This window comes from Harpegnathos saltator, unplaced genomic scaffold (assembly GCF_003227715.2).
Source record: "Harpegnathos saltator strain DR-91 unplaced genomic scaffold, Hsal_v8.6 scaffold17, whole genome shotgun sequence".
In the NCBI taxonomy this organism is placed as follows: Eukaryota; Metazoa; Arthropoda; class Insecta; order Hymenoptera; family Formicidae; genus Harpegnathos; species Harpegnathos saltator.
The window spans coordinates 106,387-129,659 of NW_020229950.1; the positions used below are offsets into that span (position 1 = coordinate 106,387).

The 23,273-nt window shown below is 31.2% G+C and overlaps 5 protein-coding genes and 1 long non-coding RNA gene across 9 annotated transcripts; 4 read left to right on the forward strand and 2 right to left on the reverse strand.

Annotated features, from left to right (window-relative positions):
- Positions 1 to 2,208: 2,208 nt before the first annotated feature.
- LOC105186562 (lipase 3) lies at positions 2,209 to 7,632 on the forward strand. Its single transcript, XM_011146856.2, has 9 exons — positions 2,209 to 2,407; positions 3,628 to 3,944; positions 4,168 to 4,366; positions 5,272 to 5,386; positions 5,501 to 5,744; positions 5,951 to 6,109; positions 6,345 to 6,429; positions 7,059 to 7,201; positions 7,438 to 7,632. Exons 2-9 carry the CDS (start codon positions 3,744 to 3,746, stop codon positions 7,600 to 7,602), a joined length of 1,311 nt encoding a protein of 436 aa, XP_011145158.1. The 5' UTR covers positions 2,209 to 2,407; positions 3,628 to 3,743; the 3' UTR covers positions 7,603 to 7,632.
- A 385-nt stretch (positions 7,633 to 8,017) lies between these two features.
- LOC105186552 (transmembrane protein 256) lies at positions 8,018 to 10,188 on the reverse strand. 2 transcript variants are annotated; one of them, XM_011146843.3, is made up of 5 exons: positions 9,990 to 10,188; positions 9,800 to 9,921; positions 8,587 to 8,740; positions 8,379 to 8,500; positions 8,018 to 8,232 (listed from the first exon to the last, which is right to left on the reverse strand). In XM_011146843.3, the coding sequence occupies exons 2-5, from the start codon at positions 9,902 to 9,904 to the stop codon at positions 8,089 to 8,091; spliced, it is 525 nt and encodes a 174-aa protein (XP_011145145.1). In that variant the 5' UTR covers positions 9,905 to 9,921; positions 9,990 to 10,188; the 3' UTR covers positions 8,018 to 8,088. The 2 variants fall into 2 exon arrangements, with proteins under 2 accessions (XP_011145145.1, XP_011145138.1); XM_011146836.3 differs by having other exon boundaries at positions 9,800 to 9,932; positions 9,990 to 10,184.
- Positions 10,189 to 12,933: 2,745 nt separating this feature from the next.
- On the forward strand, positions 12,934 to 14,785 carry LOC105186543 (uncharacterized). Its single transcript, XM_011146823.2, has 2 exons — positions 12,934 to 13,053; positions 13,148 to 14,785. The coding sequence occupies exons 1-2, from the start codon at positions 13,049 to 13,051 to the stop codon at positions 14,523 to 14,525; spliced, it is 1,383 nt and encodes a 460-aa protein (XP_011145125.1). The 5' UTR covers positions 12,934 to 13,048; the 3' UTR covers positions 14,526 to 14,785.
- A 1,401-nt stretch (positions 14,786 to 16,186) lies between these two features.
- On the forward strand, positions 16,187 to 17,831 carry LOC105186687 (uncharacterized). Its single transcript, XM_011147071.2, has 2 exons — positions 16,187 to 16,343; positions 16,439 to 17,831. Exons 1-2 carry the CDS (start codon positions 16,219 to 16,221, stop codon positions 17,829 to 17,831), a joined length of 1,518 nt encoding a protein of 505 aa, XP_011145373.2. The 5' UTR covers positions 16,187 to 16,218.
- A 1,638-nt stretch (positions 17,832 to 19,469) lies between these two features.
- LOC105186682 (uncharacterized) lies at positions 19,470 to 20,656 on the reverse strand. Of its 2 annotated transcripts, none has more exons than XM_025297124.1 (4): positions 20,512 to 20,656; positions 20,220 to 20,431; positions 19,963 to 20,128; positions 19,470 to 19,670 (listed from the first exon to the last, which is right to left on the reverse strand). In XM_025297124.1, the coding sequence occupies exons 2-4, from the start codon at positions 20,404 to 20,406 to the stop codon at positions 19,511 to 19,513; spliced, it is 513 nt and encodes a 170-aa protein (XP_025152909.1). In that variant the 5' UTR covers positions 20,407 to 20,431; positions 20,512 to 20,656; the 3' UTR covers positions 19,470 to 19,510. The 2 variants fall into 2 exon arrangements, with proteins under 2 accessions (XP_025152909.1, XP_011145360.2); XM_011147058.3 differs by having other exon boundaries at positions 20,220 to 20,413; positions 20,512 to 20,597.
- Positions 20,657 to 20,670: 14 nt separating this feature from the next.
- LOC109504162 (uncharacterized) lies at positions 20,671 to 22,585 on the forward strand. Of its 2 annotated transcripts, XR_003112646.1 has the most exons (6): positions 20,671 to 20,760; positions 20,977 to 21,008; positions 21,148 to 21,265; positions 21,386 to 21,572; positions 21,702 to 21,819; positions 21,985 to 22,585. It is a non-coding gene; the product is annotated as an uncharacterized LOC109504162 (long non-coding RNA). The 2 variants fall into 2 exon arrangements; XR_002162893.2 differs by lacking the exon at positions 20,671 to 20,760 and having other exon boundaries at positions 20,831 to 21,008.
- Positions 22,586 to 23,273: the final 688 nt, after the last annotated feature.

Genomic DNA, 23,273 nt, shown 5'->3' on the forward strand with positions numbered 1-23,273 from the left:
AATTTTGCCATTGTCAAAACATTTGTGTGAACACGTGCATTGTCTTGATGGAAAACGATTCTTTTCTTCTTTAAAGCAGGTCTTTTCTCACGAATTTTTGCATCCAATAGATCCAAAAGGTTACAATAATATTTAGAGTTAATCGTTTTATCTTTCTGAAGATAATCGATCAACAAAACACCTTTGTAATCCCAAAAAACTGTTGCCATAACTTTTCCTGCTGATGGAACCGTCTTTACTTTCTTTGGTGCACGTCCACCGGCTTCAATCCATTGTTTCGACTGTTCTTTTCGCTCTGGTGTATAGTGGTGAATCTAAGTTTCATCAACAGTTATGAAACGATGCTTGAAATCCATTTTATTTTTCTTAAAACGATCCAAACACGCTTGAGAAATACGCATTCGAATGCGTTTTTGGTCAATTGTTAGCAAATGCGGCATCCATCTTGCATAAAGCTTTTTCAAATGTAATTCTTCATGCAAAATATTTCCAATTCGTTCTTTTGAGATGTCTATGGCCTCAGCTATTTCATGCATTTTCATTCGCTGATCATCTAACACCATATCATGGACTTGTTGAATGTTTTATGGTGTTGTAGCAGTTTTTGGACAGCCTTCGCGTGGATCATCTTCGAGACTTGTACGACCAGATTTAAAAAGAGCAACCCATTTTTTCACAGTGGAAAGTGAAGGTGATGCATCCTTATACACTTTTAACAATTTCGGATGAATTTTTGTTGATGTTAAACCATTCAAAACAAAGAATTTAATCACTGCACGATATTCAATTTTTACCATTTTAAAAAAGACAATGACACGTCAATATTAAACTGGTGCTACTACTCGAATGACTTGACAGATCGAAATAAAATTTTACATGGGTTTATATCAGGGATGCCATTTTCCAATACAACTATAGTTTGGCAGTTTCTAATGCCATCTATATGTCAGGCCGAGAACTTTTCAGACTGCACTCGTATTTAGCGAACGAAGGATGCTGATTTCCAATGCTAAGGTGTTTATTATACGAATTGCTCACGATTCAAGGACATATATGAATTTTGCCTTAATGCGGAAAGAACGACCATTTATCTTTATGCCTGAGTAAATTTCATATGTTAGAAAACGGAGGAGATAAAAATATTATTACGAAAGATGATATTGTTAAAAATAAATACAATAATGAAAAGTTTTCAGGATGTTTCTTGAGCTTCTAAACACAAATTTCTAGCTTAAATTTCGAACTTCGAGAACTCTCAGATTTCGAATGATGAATATAATGACGGCGAAAATTGTGGCAAATTAAATTATTAAAATTAAACGCGAATATTAATTCATAGTAAATTTCGATTTTTAATTTAATTAGGTAACTTTGAAAATCGTTAAAATATTGAGTCTCTTTTAAATTGTAACAGTAAAGATTATCTTGTCTTTTTCAAATGCAAACCTTACACATGTTTATAACATACACAACTAGCTTATTTTTTTTTCACATGCGTCAACGATGTTCGCAAAATAAATTATTTTCAGTTCAAGAGCAATAGAGTTCAAGCTCTTCATACTTATATTCAGTCACAAAGTTCTTGATGCCTCTGAAGCAAAAAATGCAAATTGCTCAAGGATACAATGAATTGGTTAGAGTTCGGACACCGAGAAGTTGTATTTATCCTTGAGGATTGAAATCACTGTTGTCTCTTTATCAACTTGTACGGAACGCAATAACGGAACTATCGATTGCAGAACCTTATGTTACAACGGAAGATGAACCAAAAGAAATACAAAAATGTAATTCTTTGATAAAGTCATAAAAGATAACATAAAGTCAACAAGATAACAGAAATTTATATGAATTGAGATAGAGAGCTTAATTTTACAACACATAATATCTTTATTACATATAACGAAATAAATACTTGATAAAAAATTTTTCAATATATCTTGAGCACATCTAGAATGATCTCAAAAAGTGTTGTACTGAATTATTTTTACAAAATATGAAATTTGTTTTATTATAATTTATATGATCGCTCACACACGCGCACATGTACAACGTGTTAATGTAAAATTAAAGACTTTAGAAGACTTTAAAAATTGACATTATTAAAAGAAATGAGAAGTAGGAAATATTTTTATAATAGCTGGGTACCAAACAATCCAAGTTCCGTCACTGCACTGGTTAGTATATATTTGAAGAAGCTGAGTCGATCCTTCCTCTTAGTTTTGTATAAACTCTTACGTTGGATGGTGAATCAGTTTTTTAAGAAACATACATAAGAGAGACGCGTGAATCGCTACGATCATCACGTAGATCGATCGTCAAATTGATCGACCAAAGATACATCCTTTTAATTTTCTTCATTTCTTCCAATTTATAAATATCTAGCGCATAGCTAAAGATAAATATATTGGTAAGTATACATCTCAAAACATTATTCTTAAGCAAGCGATTTTTTTTTTAAATAGAATTCCCACCTAAGAAAACTTTATTAATACATTTATTTGAAATTTTTATCATAAAATATGAAATATAATTTTATCATAAAATATAAAATGTTCGAAAATTTATGCAGACCTTGACTATGCTTTATAGTCCAATATAGGATTAAGGAATCATTCCCAACAAACATGATTGCGCAAGTTATTTCAAGAATACGTCCTGCTATTGATATTATATCATAACAAGATTTTCAAATACTAAGTGGCTTCCAATGATAACCATATATATATCAAACATGTTATAACGTCTAATATGTTCGAAATGCATGAAATGGGAAATCTGTTCCTATTTTTTTTTCATCCTTTAAATTTTGTACATTTAGTTGAAATGGATACATGAAGCTTCTAAGAAATATGAACGATATACGTAATTATTTATATCAATTTTATTTAGTCATTTCTTAATTATCTTCTTTAACATATTTATTTTTTCTTTGTTGATTATATGAAGCAGATAAGTTTTTATCGCATATGCATTCATGAGAAATATGTGGCTAGGGATAATGATTAGAAACTTTTAATAGCTATTGATCTATCGACAATAAAACGCCCGCGGGACTGAGTGTACACAAAATCTTCGAATGTTTCGTATAATGCGTACGCTATAATATTATATATTGATATTCTCTATAAAACAGCTTACAGTAAATAATCTATGCATATTGGCATATTGCTTGTTATTTCTTAAATTAGAATTAGCGAGATCATAGAAAAAAACTACATTTACTAGGTCTAAATAAATAAATATTATACTTACTTGAACAGTCTCGCCGTTTTGTCACAAACAATATGAAGCCATCGGTTACTGTAAATAATTCTCGGTTACTGTAAAGTGTAAATAATTTATAGTTAACTCTAAGTAACTTTGGGTAACTATAAGTAACTTTAAGTTAATTTGAACATCTTAAAGTAATTTTTCCTAAGGGTGCTTCCTAAGGTACTTTGTCGTAGAAAATCGCTTTATTGCATCAAAAGCGCATTGTGTAGCTAGTTACGTGTGCGACACGTCACAAAATATTTATCAGCATTCGCACATCCATATGCAGTTCGCGATAGTCGAACGATATCGTTAAAGAAATAGCACACACCTTGGTACGTTTGTTTCTGCGCATTGTTTTCGTTTTCATTGCAGACTGCAAAGAGATGCAAACGAGGATGGTGTCATACGAAGAGTATTTTAATTAACATTGCCACCATTCAAAGACGTTTTTGCGGCTCATCTTATAATTTAGAATCAAATTAGTCGTTATGGCGTTAGGTATGCGAAACGTTCTCTTCGCGTTCGTAGTTATTACGATCCTCACCGAAGGAGAATCGCAATTAGGAGTAGATTTCACGTTTCTCCAGCAAGTAGTTGTAGACTACCTCTTCCCTAAAGATCCGGGTTTAGTGAGAGTGAGGAACATGGATCAGGAGAGAGGGCTAGGAGGCACAATAGTATTGGATTTTGTAAGTATTATAAAATTATTATTACAGTTTAAAACACAGTTACTATTATTACAGTTTAAAAAAAGTAAATTATTAATATTAAATATTATAATATCGAACTCTGCACTTAAGTCTTGTCTTTGAAGTAAACAGAACTTAGAGTAAAAAAAATCGTTCATGATCGGAATGAGAGCTCAAAGTTTGCAATATTGCATATGCTTATGTAGTTTTTTTCTGCACGCAGATCGGGTTGGTGGAGCAATTCGGTTATCCCGCTGAGGAGCATGACATTACAACGGAGGATGGTTACAATTTGCAAATACATCGAATACCTGGGAGTCCACAGTGGAGAAAAAAAGAGAAAAAAAAGATTGTGTTTATGCAACATGGTATTTTTGCCTCGTCTGACAGCTGGGTGATATTCGGTCCTGGCAAAGACCTCGGTACGCGTCTGCAACAATTAAAGATAACGCTTTTATAATGTTACATTGAAGTATGCGAATCAACTCGTAGCACAGTAAAATTCGCATAAAATTCCTAACAAATTGATATTTTCTTAGCAATATGTCAAAATCTTATTTCCTCTTGAGAATCAAAATATTTTTTTAGAATTTATGTACATTAATTGAGATTTAATGGAATTTCTCAGCTGAGAATGTGTTTCTCACAGTGACTACGATGCTTTATGTTACTATCTGAAAAAGTAAAAAATGACAATGATGCTGGAGTTTTTAAGTTATTTTTACTTCAGTAAAAATAATTTAGAGTTTTTATAGTTTATTTATAGTTAGAAATATTTTTTTTATTTTTGGAGTTTTTTAGATTTTAGAGTTTTTATAGTTTTATAGAGGTAAAATAGTTTGGAGTTTTTAAGTTATTTTTATTTTAATAAAAATTTTTAAAATAGGGAAATGTGAATAATGAATAATATTTTGATCAGGGAACTATGTATAACAATGTTTTTTTTTTCATAAAGTTTGAACACTTCAAATAGAACTTATCACAATAGCATATCACAGAATTCAGTCATTTGATAATTAAATTTTGTTTAGCATCGAACCTCTGTATTACCCTATTACACGATTATACAAAAGAGTGTTTTTTACTAAAGAGATTTACTAAAATAAAAATAACTTAGAAACTCCAAAAGAGTGAATTAACACAACCTAATACCATACTAAAGTAAAAGTTATTTTAAGTTTTTACTAAAGTAAATTTTATTAAAGTTAATTTACTCTTTTGGAGTTGTTAAGTTATTTTTATTAAAGTAAAAATAACTTAAAACCTCCAAAAGAGTAAACCTAATACCGTATGTTTGCGCCAATTTTATTGTTATTTTATTTTATAGCGTTCTTATTGGCCGATCAAGGATACGATGTGTGGATTGGAAATGTCAGAGGAAATAGCTATGGCAGATCGCATGTGAATATGACGGTTTACGATCGCAAGTTCTGGCAATTTAGGTAAAACGTTACGTTGAAAATAATTTTGAAAGAAAATGCTCACACTAAATAATAAAATAATTAAATAAGATTTTTCTGTTCGACATTGTATTTATCAAGATTTTTTAATTTCAGCTTTCATGAGATGGCAATAATGGATCTGCCAGCTATATTCGATTATATTTTTAATCATACCGGACAAAAAAGCATGCATTACATCGGTCACTCGATGGGAACAACGATGTTGTTCATTCTCCTATCAATGAAACCGGAGTATAATGCAAAGATAGAACTAAGTATTTGCTTTACTCCAGTTGCTTCATGGAAGGAAGTTTCACCTACATTTAGACAAATTGCTTATACAGCGCCAGTAGTGACGGTAAACATTAAGAAAAATCCATTTTTGCGATTATAACTTAATATATTTCTCACATACATTCTTCAAAAGTATATTATTCTGAAACATATACACTAAAGATACACGTAAAATAATTACTGTTTTCTTTTTTTATTAATGCATTATGTATAAATATTATACTGATGCATTGTGTATAAATATCTGCGTATTTGCTGATTGTCATGCAGGAACTTCTCGCTAGATACAACGTATACGATATCTTTGCGCAATGTGCATCAATCATTACAACATTAAGAGCACTTTGTCACGACGGGGCAGCTACTCAATCTATTTGTATTACGATACTCTTTTTAATCGTAGGTGCTGATCCGCCACAACTTAATACTGTAAGTTAAATTTCACTTATTTCCGTAACATTATTATCTATTTTTCTTTTTTATGACTATTTCAAATACTTTTTTTATTTCTCTTTATAATCTACTATTCTTTTTTATAAAAAAAATATAACAGAAGAGATTGTTGATGCTTGGCATAAAATATTTATTTGCATTAATTATAGTTTCCGGTTTAATGATGTCTTGGATATTTCGTCATCCAACATAAATTGTTTCTGTTATATAGACGGCACTGCCATATCTATTGTCTCATATTCCAGCCGGTACTTCCGTACAAACACTTCATCACTTTTATCAAAATATGTTTGTAGGTAAGCATTCCTTTTCTTTTTAAATACATATAATAATAATATATCTATCGAATGTACAATATTACGACAAAAGATTTCTGTTATTAAATTTTGATATTATCAATCTTATATGAGCTCTTGTAAATATATCGATTAGAGATGTGCGAACTATTCGAATTCGAATCGAATCGAATCGAATGTAATGTAATTCGATTCGATTAGAATCTGAATCCCTATAATTCGAATCCGAATAATTCGAATAGGAATCAAATACATTATCGTTTGCGTGCATCAGGTACAAAACGGGCCATCTGGGCTTGTATGTCTGAACCCTTAACTTGTAATTAACTTAACTTATAATTAATAACTTAAATATAAATTACTTTAAATATTTAAATATATATTTTACTTTAAAATGATACTACAATATTCCCTTTCATATTAAACTCTTCCATCATTATTTACATATTTAATAGTCATGTTAAATTTTTTAATGATTCGATTCGATTTTATTCGATTCGATTCGAATTCGAATTTAAAAAATGAGATTCGATTCGATTCGATTCGACATAAAAATTCTTGATTCGCACATCTCTAATATCGATAAATCAATTGTAAATAGATCGATATTAATTCATGTAATATTACAGATAATTTCCAAAGTTTTGATTATGGATCCGAGGGTAACAACGAGCGATATAAACAAAAAACACCTATAAACTATGATCTTAGCAAAATCACCGCGCCGATTGCTCTATTTTACGCATCTAATGATGCGGTTGTTGCAGAGACGGTAATATTTTTCTTTTTGAAAATTGGCCGTTTGTCCTAGATCGGAAAAAATAGAAAGAAGAAAGATATTTTGTGATATGATGAAGTTACAGTACATATAATTTTTATCGACGCGAAACGATAAAATTTAATTAACCAAATTATGACGCGAAATAATTCTAATTGACATCGAAAATTAATTAATTATTCACTTTAGAAGACGATACTTAAGCCTGTATTTATCTTTTTTTCTTGCAGAATGTATTGGAAGTAGCAAAACATTTGCCTAATGTTGTTTTAATAGAAAAAGTGCAGTATGAATCCTTCAACCATGTAGATTTCCTATGGGGAATTGACGCAAATATTCTTTTATATGATCGAGTAATAGACATAATACGGAGGTTCAATGCTAAACAAAATTAAATTATCAATTGACTGAATTTTATGATATGCATGGATATTTTCTATTTGAAGTATTAAAATTTTATAGAAAAAAAATACATTGTTATACATATTTCCCTGATCAAAATATTATTCATTATTCCCTATTCATTTCCCTATTTAAAAAAACGCATTTTCTCCAATTTTCTGGATGTCTTATAGTGAAAGTATATTTATTAGCGTACTATATTAATAAAATAAAAGCATATTAAATTAATAAAATATGTTTTAAATTGAGGCAACTGAATTGTAATTGAATCAATGATAATCAACAGCAAGATAACGAGTTGAGTTTTTTCTCTTTTTATTTGCTTTACATATATATTGAAAATATTATATACACAATAGTACATGGTTTGCACTTATATTATATATAATATTTAATTATAACATTATAACTGCTTCATATTTTATATGAGCTCATTGTATATTTATTTTAGTATGAAAATGCATATGTTATGGGATTATTTAAAAAATCATGCTGCACCATCCTAGTATGAGACAGAAACCTCCTATAGGTGTTGTCTTATTAAATCGTCGATCATTGGTAAAAGCAGTGTAATAACAGCTGCCACAAAACAGAACAATTCCAGAGAGCATGAATGTAGCAGCCTGCAATAAAGTATAAAATCTTAAGATATATGTCATGATATACAACTAAACTATTATATATCACAATTATTATACAACACAACAATTCTTATTATACAACACAACAATCCTTATGAACAGATAAGATCAGTGATAATTTAACGTACCATGGATGGAACTCTGCAGAGTGGTAATCCTAATAGAGCCAAAGTATGTATGAAGTGATAACGATTTGCCGTTTCAAAAATACGACGCTGTTCCTGTCCTTCCTCATCTTTGGAATAATGCCCTGTGAAACAAAATATATGTTATTTAAAGTTTGCACTTGTACATTATCTAAATGAACATAATACAGCTAAGCAAATATTTATTAACTGTGAGATCCAATAGCACCCAGTACTACAGCCATTGCTCCACTCAAAGCTGCAAACTTGACATATGGTCCACTGGCAGCAGCTAATTTCCATATATACACTGGCTCAGCCATTTTTACTTGGACTTTTGGTTTTAGTCCTAGGTATTCTGTGGCCTGAGGATAATTGACAAAGAAATAAAGTTATACATGGTAAATAACATAAGTTCTTGAGTTTAATATATTCAATACTGAAAATATTTCAGCATTAATTATGGTTGATAATTTTTCACACAAGATATTTATAAATATACTTAAAACATTTGCCATATATAATATAGTAAAAATAATTTGAATGACAACCTATAAAAATAACATAGTAATATTATATAGATAAAAGTACTTGAAACCCCATATATTAGTGTTTGATAAAACTCTATATATATATATATATATATATGACATTGCATATTGCAAACATATGAAAATAAAAAAACTTGTACCATAAACATCAATGAATAATTATATTATTATTAATACTTGATTATAATTAAATATAATTTATCAGTCTAACAATATAAACAGGAAAATGAGGCAACTATCGAACCGAGTTAATTAACCAAGCTGTTGGCTCTAATGAATCTGAACTTAATAAACTCATGAGAAACTGTATGAACCATCATAGTATGAACCATTATACACCATTATACCGGTATGAACTATTATACACAGGAGTCACAAACTGTCAGAAAATACACAGACAATTTATAACATATAACATTAAGCATTAATCATTAAAGCATATTAATTATAAGCAATATACGCAATAAAAGCTTTGATTCAATCATATTTTCTTGTTCTTGCATCTAGATAAAATAGCTTTGTTCAGAAAGCTTTGAACAAAGTAGAAGGCAAATGTAAAGTGCAAGTACAATTAAAATTTCTAGTTAGAATTCAAAAAGGAACAATATCTGTGAAATAATGCTGACAAATATATCTATGTTCTTTCTTTAAATAGCACTTTCTATATTCGCAATGTCATTCTTTCTTTTCTTCCCAGTCCATACTCGAATGTGCAATTATGCGAACTCAATACAAAGTAGTGTGAAATGTAATGTATTGTAGCTGCAAGGAACGAACGTAGTCTAACAGACGATCGCGATCAGTGCAAAATATGCGTATGAATGCTGTCATCAAATAACAACCACTAATTGCATATACACTGTTGCGACTTACCGCTGCAGCGGTATGCCAAGCGTACGAGGCAGACACTTTACTCGTTTTATAAACAGCGTTAAGTGGCGCAGTAGCAATTGTGTACAATGCGTCCTGAAAGCTCATCCTGTGTTGCGTTGACACTGTGCACAAACTAAATACATTTATTACGTGCTATATGTTACTTATTGCAAACTATCGACAGACTCACCGGCAACCTGTATGATTTCCACTGCTGCCAGCAAAAGTGACTCACTCAGTATCGTCGTTTGCGTTCAGAAAACATAAAAGTTGCACAACGGTTGAGCAATTTGTCAAAATTATTGGTCTAAATCTTAAGGATCTAACAGTAAAGACCATGAGTGTCTAGTTTTCTAAATGCAATCATTAACCGCATTCGGCAGAAAAAGTTACTTATTAAACGCTTAGTAATTATCACTCCTGATTAGTTCGTACTCCTGGATCTATCGAAGATCTAAAAGAATACTCCAATCATAGATAATAATCACTAAGCGCTTAAGGCTGTTCTACAATAGGTGTAATAAGCTTTAAGCCTAAAGCGTCGTCTACAATGGCAGTAAGCAGTAAGAAGTAAGCGTGAACAGTAAGAAATGGACCAATCACAGTTGATTATTTTTGTCATAATCGACTGTGATTGGTTTATTTCTTACCGCTTACGCTTACTTCTTACTGCTTACTGCTATTGTAGACCATGCTTTAAAGGTCTCAGGCATCAGTTTTCGTAGGACACAACAATAAGGTTTCGACCAATTGTATTGCTCGTTTCAAATAGTTGCAGTTATGGACAGCCAAATATCAACGCGCGATTGATTGAAATCTTAAGCCTACGGCATACGATGCTTGTTTCCAATCAAAGCGTATACGATCTACCATGCAAGCTAATTTGCAAGCCATGATGCTAGAAATTTAGTATGCTGCGTGTTACGTGATGTCATGCATGTTAACATGTTGGTTTTCAAAAATAAAATCGGTGCTATTTTCACTGCGAAATTCGGTCTTATGTATAGATTCAATTGTATGTATAGATTATATATGTATAGATTAAACAAATTGCAAATGCTTTAAAGCGCTGTATATAACCTACAGACTCTTTTTAGTTATATATAAAATATGTAAAATTATATATATACATATAATTTTAACAAGTTACACACGTATCATGATACACACATAACAGAGGTCTAAATCCGACCGTGCACGCCTCCACGTGGTTCACCTTGGGTAATGCTAATGCCGGCGGTACTTTAACTTTCAGGCCTCATAACTTGCAAAGTACCTAATGGAAAAATACTTTATTATAGAGTTTTGCAAAGCTCTCGAGATAAACTATAAGAATATGTAATGAAAAATAGAGAGTTCTATTTAAAAAATTGAAGGTGATCTTCACGTGACCTTGAAAACGCTATTTAAGGTCATACTAATATCACTACCTGATATATCACTTAAAACCCTACAACTTTTGTCTGAAACATTTTTCTCTAACATGTCGTGTTTATGAAAAAATCGGGTGACCCGGAAGGTCTGAAACACCCCGTATATAGTTTTCCATGAATAAATTACACATTTTTTAAAATAAAGAATGCATTGAAATAGAGTTACATTTTTTTATAGTAATGACACCTGAATAATTCCCTTAAAGGTACACATTAAAACCTTCTCTGTATCAGAAAAACATCAAAGAATAAATTCATCGAATAAACATAGCACTTGAATTTTTGTTTTTAAGCTATTAACATTTTATTTCCCCATCTACCGTTATCTTATTTATATATTTGGTTTCTATGCCTGTCACACATGTTAGAAATGTGTTTATTATATTTATTATTTTGAGAGACATTTCGAGTTCCCGTCTGTCAATGCCGATATTTTAAAACAGACAAAGACATCACGGTTCTACTGAAAAAACAATATAATAATCTCAAAAATATTAAAATGTTACTCAACCGTCAGAAAGTAGTTTCAAAAATGCATTGTTTCTCTCTCTGTCTCTCTCTGTGTCTCTCTCTGTGTCTCTCTCTGTGTCTCTCTCTGTGCCTCTCTCTGTGTCTCTCTCTGTGCCTCTCTCTGTGCCTCTCTCTGTGCCTCTCTCTGTGTCTCTCTCTGTGTCTCTCTCTGTGTCTCTCTCTCTCTCTCTCTCTCTCTTTCTCTCTCTCTCTCTCTCTCTCTCTCTCTCTCTCTCTCTCTCTCGCTCTCTCGCTCTCTCTCTCGCTCTCTCTCTCTCGCTCTCTCTCTCGCTCTCTCTCTCTCTCTCTCTCTCTCTCTCTCTCTCTCTCTCTCTCTCTTTCTCTGTCTGTCTGTCTCTCTTTTTCAATAAAGGAAAATGTATATTTCTTCTTCTCCTTTAAATAATTAATAAATTTTGAAGCAATATGACATTACACTTGTATAGTGAAGATAGCTTTTGTTATGCTATACTATAAAAATAATATAATATAATGTTGAATGTGGTATATTGTGTACGAACAAAGAAAAGTATAATTATTGTACTTAAGAATGATATTACTCTGCCTACCAGAATTGTTACATTCTGATTTCAAGAAGACGAAAGATATAGCAAATGTCATTACATCGGAGTTGTTGTGTCCCAGGTAGTAGACTGACGTCAAATGACGCACTAATGACGTCTTAATGACCTCTCTAACGGCTGGCAGGAGTATTAATTCTTCTTTCAGCTAGGAAGTGCGTTCATCCTTTTGAATAATTTAATAATAATTTAATTTAATAATAAGTGAGGAGGTTTTAGTGGATGGATAGGAATGGATGATAATTAACCAGCTTTGCAAATACGCTCGGCGCTGGCGCATTTCATAAGGCAAAAAGCATTCCATGGAATTCGACGGTTTAAAGTAAAGTAAACACACATAGATACAGCTATATGTACTTATAAGTACGCATGTGCGTATGAGTTCACATTGTTTGGAAATCGTAGCGAGATTAATGCATGCCGCGGGAGATCTATGATGCCGATATTGCTGGCGTTTAATACACGCATCACCATATTTATTAAGCCACTTAATATAAATTATAAATAGAAATAAATGTAATAATATTTAATAAAGGGGAAGTTAGGTTCGTTACATTTTCAAAAACAATTTCGTTGGTTACTCCTTGAGACATGCAAAAAGTATAAGTAAACATATAATGATACACAAATATAGTAACGTAATATGTAGATATCTCCTTAGTGTTCTCCGAACAGTCGCTCAGGGTCTGTGTAAACTGTGAAAGCAGAATTTTGTTATTTCCACCATGAGGTACCGAATTCCACACATACTTATAAATTAATATTACAAAGAACGCGTTTCTATAAATATTCATTATATCAAAATATTGGCATATTTTCAACAGAACAATGTCATTGTCTCGTCAATATGAACATTTTAACATCGACATGTCTGAGGTACCACCGCAATTTTCACCATGGGGGGACAGTTATTCAATCAGGAATTATCGTAATCACTTCAATCCAAATGTTTGTCACCTTTGCAAGCTGGATGTGAAAAAAATACGGATATCTAAGGAAGACTACACTTTATGTCATTTGTGTAAGATGATTCTTTTCTGTAGCCACGATCACGCATCAATACATTCAGGGAATCATGCAGAGATCTGCGACGTTTTAAAAAAACTTTCACGTAAATATCCGCAATATTGGCGAACTAAGAATTTCAGTCGGGAGGATTGGATCCAGTCAAGGAAGGATCTTTTAGATATAGTTCAAAAGAAGTTGCAACGTGATATGAAGCTGTACGAAATACAGATGATTATGTTCGCAAAATCATGTTTTATTTGTCATAAACAGCGTAATCTTCAAGCTTGTACAGGGTGTTTTTGTGTGAATTATTGTTCGAATCATGCAGAAGATTTTGAAAATTATCACAGTCCAAATTGCGTCAAATTGAAGTCGTGTCTCGAAACAGATTATTACTTATTTCGTACACCATTATGTTATTATAGATACTATTGGGTTAATACATTCACTATGCGTAATGTTGTTGACATGCAACAATTTATTACATCATTTATGAATTATAAACCTGATCATTTAAACAAATTTTATTCTGATTATCTGTCAGGACCGTTGACACTATATGGGATGATAGGCGATTATCTCGATATACAAGATTCGCATTATATCGTTCATATAATACAAACAAAAGTTTTAGATGTACAATATGTACTGGCCTGGGAAATTATGCTGCATGCATTACGCACACTACAGCATCTAGAAGTTGTCCTGATAGGAACAGAACTGGATACGGATGTACACGTAAAAGTTAACGTTTGTTTGTTCTGCGTCCGATTCGGAAAAACATTTGAGTTTCAATATAACTGCCATATGCAGTTTGACGATTATCTTGACTATATGCTTTTATCAAAGTCACAACCACGACCAAATGTAATTATAGCTTTTGAAACAGATATTAGTGATTTGGATTTACGAGCGGAAGTAATTTTAAAACTAAGGAAACAATCTTGTCCTTTTATTGTAACTGCCGGTTCACTCTTCAAATTCCAAAGGAACGTGCACGAGTTAAAAAAAATTTTACGTGCACCATTAGATTTAACACCAATTGAAAATAAATTTAGTTCTGTTAGAGCATACAGGAATTTCGAGGACGATGACGTGTCTTTTCGTAATAAGTTTCTAATTATTTTTAAGAAATTACGTAATTTATACAAGTTACATAAAAAACCGAATAATACTGATTCAAGTTGTTCGTGAGTAGAATTCTTGCGAGACTGAATTTCTAATGATCATTATTATAATAGATAAAAGTAAAAGTATACATTATTGATAATATTTTTGACCAGCGGTACACCTATTGTGATTTCGAATTGCAGCCAATGTAAAAAATTTGTTGCTCTACTTTATTTGACACTTCTATATAATAATTAATTTGATAAATTTGCTCTTTCATTTAAAACTTAAAACTTCCGTATATATATAAAATATGAGTTTTGTAACATTATTGTAACCCCATAATGCAAAAGGTGATGTATGAATTAATAGAATTATATATATAATTTTATATCTATGAATGAATTATTATATATTTTTTTTAAATAAAGAATGCATTGAATTAGAATTACATTTTTTCGTGGTAATAATATATGTATAATATCCTTTAAAGGTACACATTAAAATCTTCTCTATATTAGAAAAACATCAAAAAATAAATTTATCCAATAGACGTACGTCCCGAATTTTATTTTTTAAGATATTAACATTTTATTTCCTGATCTACTGTTATTTTATATTTTATTTGCTATTATTATATATTTGGTTTCTATGTCTATCACGCATATTAGAGATATGTTTATCATATTTATTATTTTAAGGGACATTTCAAGTTTCTGTCTGTCAGTGCCGTCAGTCAGTCATCTTCTAAAACAGTCAAAAACATGACGCTTCCACTGGAAACAAATATAATAATCTGAAAAACACTGAAATGTAACTTAACCATTAGAAAGCAATTTTAAAAATCCTTTGTAATGCACACACATACACACACATACTCTTTCTCTCTCTCTCTCTCTCTCTCTTTCTCTCTTTCTCTCTTTCTCTCTCTCTCTTGCCAAGAGGTAATATTAACATATATTTTCTTCTCTCTGAATGATTCTTAAATTTCGAAGTAACTCGACAAGTGCATTTGATGGAGAAGTCGGCTTACGTTATGCCATACTGCGTAAAATTATATTACGTTCATTATGGTATACTATATTATGGTACACCAACAAAGAAAACTAAATTTATTGTATTTAAGTACGATATTATTCTTCCTATAAGAATTATTATATTCTGATCTCAAGAAGACGAAAAAGTGTCATTGTATCGGAGATGTTGCGTATTAATTCTTTTTTAAGTTAGGAAGTGCGTTCGTCCTTTTGGATAATTAGTGAAAGTGTTTCAGTGCATGGATAGGAATGGATAATAATTAACCACTTTGCAGATACGCTCGGCTTCGGCGCATTCCATAGAGCAAACAATATATTCCGTGGAATTCGACTGTTCAAAGTAAAATAAATACACAACCATTTGCACGCATGCTTGTATGCGTTTATGGCTGCGATCCGATAGTCATTGCCAGTACTGAAAATATATAGTTTGTGTCACATACACTATAGATTTTCAGTGCTGACGGTGAATATCGGAATGTAACTTATATTGTTTGGAAATCGTAACGAGATTAATATATGCCGCGGAAGATGCATGATACCGATGGCTATATTGCTAACGTTTAATAAGCGCATCATGTTATATCTATATATATATATATTTTTACTAAGCCACTTAATACAAATTATAAATGGAAATTAATGTAATAATATTCAATAAAAAGGAAGTTAGGTTCGTTACATTTTCAAAGACAATTTCGTTTGCTGCTCCTTGAGACATGCAAAAAATATAAATAAACATGCAGCAATACACAATACACAAATATAACAACATAATATATAGATATTTTCTTGATGTTCTCCGAACAGTCGCTAAGTGTACGCGCAACTCGTGCAAGCAAAATTTTATTATTCCCGTTAAGAGGTACCGAATGTTGCATATTACTTATAAATCAATATTTTAAAGAATGCGTTTCCATAAATATTCATTACATTAAAATATTGGCATATCTCCAACAGAAGAATCTCGTCGTTTCGTCAACAAGAAGAGCGTAACACCGGCATGTCTGAGATACATCCATTATTTTCACCATGGAATGTCAGTCGTCCAGAAACTGAGACTTATCGCAACTTCTTCAATCCAAATATTTGTCATATTTGTAAGAAAGATCCGAAAAAATCGCAGTTCTATCGTGAAAATTACAATATAGATTGTTCGTGTAACATGATTCTTTACTGTAGCAGCAATCACGAATTAGAAGATAAAACGAATCATGAAGAGATCTGCAAAATTTTAAGAAAGCTTTCACATAGTCACCCGATATTTTGGCTAAATCATAATTTCGTTCGGGACAATTGGGTCAAGTCGAGGAAAGACCTTTTACGTATAGTCAAAGTGGAGTTGCAACGTGATATGAAGCCGTACGAAGTACAGATGATCATGTTTGCTAAATCGTGTTTTATTTGTCACGAGCAACGTAATCTTCAAACTTGTACGGAGTGCTACTGCGTGAACTATTGTTCGAATCATGCACAAGCTTTGAAATATCATTACATTTCAAATTGCGCCAGATTGAAGTCGTGTCTCCAAGCAGATCAATACTTACAATTAGACTATAGAGTAACTTATAATAAATTTTCAGAGGTTTATTTAGTCACTATGCTCAATGTTGTTAACATGCAAGAATTCATTGAAACATTTGCGAGTTACCAACCTGATCATTTAAAGAAATTCTATTCTGATTACCTATCAGGACCGTTGACTCTGTATTATTATGGAATAATGAATCAAATTATACATATACAAGATGCGCATTATGTCGTTCATATAATACACGCAAATATTGTAGATGCACAATATATACTAGCCTGGGAAACCTTGCTGCATACTATAGCAAAGAAACTAAATCATCTACAAGTTGTATTGATAGGATCAGAAATGCAGAACGTATACGTAAATGTCGAACTTTGTGAGCTCTGCAAACTACTTAAGAGGAAATTCGGGATACAAGGTTGCCGCATGTCCTTTCGCGATTATGCTAACATCATTAAATTATATAAGCTACCAAATATAATTATAACATTTGAAGCAGATCTTAATGAATGGGATTTAGCGGAAATAATTCCAACATTAAAAAGTTTATCTTGTCCTTTTATTGTAACCGCCGGGTCGCTCTTCAAATTCGAAAGGAACATGCAGGAGTTAAATAAAATTCTGCCTGCACCATTGGATTTACCACCAATCTTAAATAAATTTGGTTCTCTTAAGGCATACAGAAATTTGGAGGATAATGACGTATCTTATCGTAATAAGTTTTTGATTATTTTTAAGAGTTTAAGTGATTTATTTAACTTACATAATAAACCGGTTAATTATAGTGCAGGGTCTTCAATATTGGCAAAACTTTTGTAACATTGAAGTTTTGAAGATCATTATTATAATAGATAAAAGTAAAAGTATACATTATTGATAATATTTTTCAACAGCAACCTACTGTAGTTTCGAATTACAGCCGATATGAAAAATCTGTTGCTCTAATTTGTTTAACAAGTTTCACATAAGAATTAATTTGAAAAATTTGCTTTTTCATACCACTTAAAATTCTCGTATACATATAATATATTCATTATAATATCAATTCAGTATAATATCAATTTTGTAATATTATTGTAACAATAACGCAAGAGATGATGTACGAATTGACATATATACGTAAATTTATTTCCATGAATGAATTGTACATTTTTTTAAGATAAAGTATGCACTGAGTTAGAGTTTTTACACGGTAATTTATACATTTTTACACAGTAACAAAACCTAAATTATCCTCTTAAAAAGATGATTATAAAGATAAAGATTAGATAATAATCCTCTTCAAGATATTTAAGCCAGTTGTATCAAGAAAACTGTGTCGGAAAAACGTCGAACAATAAATTTATCGAATGGATGTGAAACTCGAATTTTATTTTTTATGTTATTAGCGCTTTATTTCTCCATTTACCTTTATTTTATTTGTACTTTCGCTTTCTTCGTCCATATATCGCATAAGTTTGTATTTGTTACATTTGTTGTATTAAGAGACATATCAAGTTTTAATCATAGGGACTGGAATTTAGGAACGGAAATAATTTCAAAATTAAAGAGTCAATCATGTCCATTTGTTGTAACCGCCGGGTCGTACTCCAAATTGGAAAGGAACAGACAGGAGTTAAATAAAATTTTATGTGCAACATTAGATTTAATATCAATCGAAAATAAATTTAGTTCTCTTAGGGCATATAGGAATTTGGAGGACGATGATCGTAATAAATTTCTAATTTATCTTTAAAAGTTTAAGTGATTTATTCAAGCCATATAATCAACCGGTTAATGATAATATACTGGCGTCCTTGGTAGAAATCTTACGAGACTGAATTTTTGAAGAAACATGTTATTAATATAAAAGACCTAAAAATATACATCATAGATCATTTTTTGAAGAGGTTGTCAAGAGGTTTTGAAGAGGTCAAACTAATTATGGTTTGAATGCAACTATAATGTAGAAAATTCTAACACTCCTTTACAGAATAAGTTTCAGATAAAAATTAAATAAATTATTTTGCCTTGCCGGATCACACCGTATACAACTATAATATCAGTATGGTAACATCAGTATAACAATAACACAAAAAAATATATACGACTTGGTGGACTTATACATATTAATTTATTTCCATGAATAAATTGTAAATTTTTTTTTTAAATAAAGAATTTACTGAGTTAGAATAACATATTTTCGCGGTAATTGTACCTAAATTATCCTCATACCTAAATCAGCCTCAGGCTAATAATAAAATTTGTCGTACAACAATCTTTTCGAATACGTTGATTAGTTAACAAACAGAATATTTCTAGGATTGCTCCGTGTACGTCAATCAATGTATCCGAAAAGTTTGTCGTACGATTCATGTAATATTAGCCTTAGCTGTAGGCTTTACTATTATGTCTTAAGCCAGCGGCACACGGTGCTTGTTTTCGTGCTGGATTGCTTGCTAAATGAAAATACTGCGTTCTGATTGGTACATTTCCGAAGATGAATGGAAATGCACTAATCAGAATGCAGTATTTTCATCCAGCAAGCAATCCAGCACGAAAACAAGCACCGTGTGCCGCTGGCTTAAGACATAATAGTAAAGCCTACAGCTAAGGTGTTTTGCTGTAGGCTTACGCATTACAGCATGTGTTTCTTTTGACTTTATATTCGTATAAGTCCTGAAAGTATTAAAATAATTATATGAAAATAACATATTTATTATTTACCCTAACAGCCGTTTGCCAACAGCAGAATCTCACAGCAGATCCATAGCTTACTATGTCCGCATTAAGCTCATGTTCTGTGGACAGAAACTGTGTCCGACCAGAGAGAATAAGCCTGGTCGAAAGCAGTCTACAGAACACGAGCTTAATGCGGACACAGTAGACTGTGGATCTGCTGTGGGATTCTGCTTTTGCGGGTTTGGCTATCTGGGTTAATACCATTCTGCAAACAAATCAATTAACTTACTTTCTTGATTTAACAAATGTATCTAAGAATTTTATATTTTCATATAATAAGAATTTGCATCGATTTGTTACTGCTCCACTGTCATTTCGCTCTTTTGACAGTCTAGCTTTTTTTTCACGAGGAAATTTCTCTCGCAACCTTTGCCATCTGTTCCTACAATCTTCAACTAAAAAAAAAAATAAATTAATACAGGACACGAAACTATAAGAATATTCTATATTAATAATTATAAAGTACATTATATAATAAGATATTACCTGATAATTTTAAAATAGAAGAAATTTCCATCCATGCACGTTCTTTATTGTTTACATTTTTAAAATCTGCCATACTTTTATCGAAAATATATGGGTAATTTTTAATAATATCTATCAGAAGTGTATCAATGTCTTCTTCTTGATATTCATACGCGATACTTTCCTCTAATTCATCTTCGAACTCCATTGTCGTACTTTAAAATATTTTTAACCTTTATAATATTAACCTCACTGATGTCATAAGCTCGAAAATCTATTGACCACAAATATGAAAAAGAATCTTATCCTGTACCTGTTATTCTGATTGGCTCTGCATATAGCATAACCATAGCATATAGCATAACCATAGAAATTTCAACGTTATGAAATTTTTCAACGCTACACATGTGCTATGTTTACGAGCTGTGCAACAACATGGCGTTCTTATGTAAGACATAAGATTGGTCAATTCTTACGATACGTTTATGGTTACGGTTATGCAAGTTTGTCTGGATAGGCCTTTTAGACTTCATTTTCTCGAAAAGTGGAAGGGATAGTATTGGTACGAACGAAAATCTCTAGACGATATAATTTTAATTTCTGTAGATTAGTAACACTGTTTAAGTAGTAAGTCTGTTAGTTTGTGAAACCTTTTTGACAGATGTGGGTGCATGTAAACAATAAATATCGAAGAATTGTAATTCCTCATAAATATTAATATAAATTACATAATGTGGCATCAAATTAAAATAAAAATATATTAAAATGACGCGAATAGGTGGAAATGTGGAGTGCATGGAGAGAAACGAGGTAAAAGTAATTATAATGTGTGAATATATATATTTATAAATTAATAGATTATTATTGTATACAATTGTATAATTGTAATGTGTGTTTAAATTTTGATACATCATAATATCATTCATGTTTATGGCATAATTCTTTGCAGAGGAGTCATTTTGCCAACATCGTTAACTATGAAATGAAATCTGTGCAAGATTAAAGAGGAGTTTACACAAGGAAAATAGCAGAAAAACAAATGGATGATAAACAAATATCAGATAAGAGTTAATATTCATATATATATGTGTTTACATATAATAAAAGATTAATTATGTACGTGCTGTCGGTGTGACTGTGGATATTGTCGGACCGATTCTTTCCTTTCATTTATTCTCTTGCTTCAGCTTCGCAGCAAACCATGTGCTTGCAGAACATTTATAGCCGGAGAACAATCTGCGGGGCAAAATTGTCAGTGTGTGCCTTGATGCGCATCACTCATGCAGCATCGTTCTTTGCACTGGAATCAATGTGCCATCATCGTCAGCTGTGGAATAAAGTTTATACAACATAAAACAAGAAACACATAAAAAAGTAAAGGAACAAATATCAGATAAGTAACTTATATTTATATAAAATAAAGTATTAAGCACCTATGTGCTGAAAGTAATTGCACATGTTATCGGGTTGATCGTTGCTTTATAATCAATTTTATTATTTTAGCCTCCTAGTTAACCATGTGCTGGTGAAGGAAAACTTGAAATTATATCTAACATGGAATATAAGAATATATCTGTTACCAGCAGTGCAACGACTGATTGACGTAACAAACCAAAAGCAAGTTCGTAAAATATATTTATCATCTTACTTTAATTGATGCCTTCAACAGGCTTTCTCGGTGTTTATTACGCTTGTACTCTGTTGTCTGTTGATTTTGGTTTCTTTTAACAAAGTGGATATGTTACCTATATTCGCATATGTCAAAATTTTATTATTGTGATTTCAGATTGTGGTTTCAGAAACGGAGAGCGTTTCTAAAACATCGAGGATGGATGCTTTAACATTTTTTTAGCAAGATGAAAAATCATATATTGAAAATGGAAGATGCAACAGCCGTGAGAAATCAAGGAGTAAAAAAAATGAAACATCAAGAATTATGAAAAGGAGAACAGATACTATAAATATATCTATATATTTATTTCTCTTTTTCTTCTTATTATCAAACTTAATTCTGATAACGAATGTAATACTAACAACAAATCTATATCTTCAATATTTTTTAATTTGTTCCAAATATGTTGCAAATAAATTAATTGCCTGTAAATAATTTTCGCGCTTTATCATGATATTGTTTTTGCCGATTGTCATTTTACTTTTCGCCGATTGTCATTTTATTTTTTCGAATTGTCATTTTACATTCTTGTACTAAAAAGTAATACATGTGGCAATATTATTTACGTCATTGTAAGTGCAATAAACTTTTCTTTATAATGGAAAAGAAGTGCAATATTGCAAAGATTCAAACGCCAAAAGTAGAACATGATGAGTATCATTTTCACCATAATAAATCCTGCAGAAATACAAAGTAAGGAAATATATTAGAGTTATTAGATTAGAGAGTTATATTAGATATATTAGAGAAAACTTAATTAGTGATAGCTGTCTAACATTTTAAGTAATCATAATAATTTTCTGGCAGATATTATGAATGTAGCTTCCGGAAAGACAAAATTATTAAATATAATGCACGCTTGTAAATTGTGGATGGAAGTTATATTTTAACTGGGACATACAAGAATCACGACAGACCAACATTTCCATTGTCGGAAATAAAAAAAGAAATTGAGGCGTCCCGGTTATATGAATTAACGAGAGAAATAAAACAAAGAATAATTTCGAAGTGAGTGAAAATGAGTAAGATAAAAAATACTAAATATTGTTATGAAAAGGAATATTTATTAATTTAGATTGGTAATTTTTACATGAACACTTAGATATGACCATTTACTTAATTTGACAAATGTAAAAAATGTAGAACTATCCATCCATCGTTTTAAAAAGAGGAAATGTTTTGGACGGATCCTAGAAGATCTAAATGATCTGGATAACTGTTTAGAAGATGGAAACTGGAAAAAATTAATACAAATAGATCCTCAAATTCATTTATTGTTGACGTTGTCAATAAAAATAACAATATCAAAGCCGTCATTTTTATTGACAAATTATTACAGTCACTTATAAGTGACAATGGGAAAGTTGTAATTTTTGTAGATGGAACATTTACTATAATTCCTC

Bases quoted from the DNA above. Each gene is read 5' to 3' on its own strand.
- LOC105186562 (XM_011146856.2), top strand. From the start codon at position 3,744: ATGGCGTTAGGTATGCGAAACGTTCTCTTCGCGTTCGTAGTTATTACG. The intron at 5,387-5,500 runs GTAAAACGTTAC...TTTTAATTTCAG, and splicing joins CGCAAGTTCTGGCAATTTAG to CTTTCATGAGATGGCAATAA. The intron at 5,745-5,950 runs GTAAACATTAAG...ATTGTCATGCAG, and splicing joins ATACAGCGCCAGTAGTGACG to GAACTTCTCGCTAGATACAA.
- LOC105186552 (XM_011146843.3), bottom strand. From the start codon at position 9,904: ATGAGCTTTCAGGACGCATTGTACACAATTGCTACTGCGCCACTTAAC. The intron at 8,501-8,586 runs GTTAATAAATAT...TTTGTTTCACAG, and splicing joins GGGTGCTATTGGATCTCACA to GGCATTATTCCAAAGATGAG. The intron at 8,233-8,378 runs GTACGTTAAATT...ACTTTATTGCAG, and splicing joins TCTGCAGAGTTCCATCCATG to GCTGCTACATTCATGCTCTC.
- LOC105186687 (XM_011147071.2), top strand. From the start codon at position 16,219: ATGCAGCAATACACAATACACAAATATAACAACATAATATATAGATAT. The intron at 16,344-16,438 runs GTACCGAATGTT...TATCTCCAACAG, and splicing joins TTTATTATTCCCGTTAAGAG to AAGAATCTCGTCGTTTCGTC.
- LOC105186682 (XM_025297124.1), bottom strand. From the start codon at position 20,406: ATGGAGTTCGAAGATGAATTAGAGGAAAGTATCGCGTATGAATATCAA. The intron at 20,129-20,219 runs GTAATATCTTAT...TTTTTTTTTTAG, and splicing joins TTCTATTTTAAAATTATCAG to TTGAAGATTGTAGGAACAGA. The intron at 19,671-19,962 runs GTAAGTTAATTG...TAATACTTTCAG, and splicing joins ACATTTGTTAAATCAAGAAA to GACTTATACGAATATAAAGT.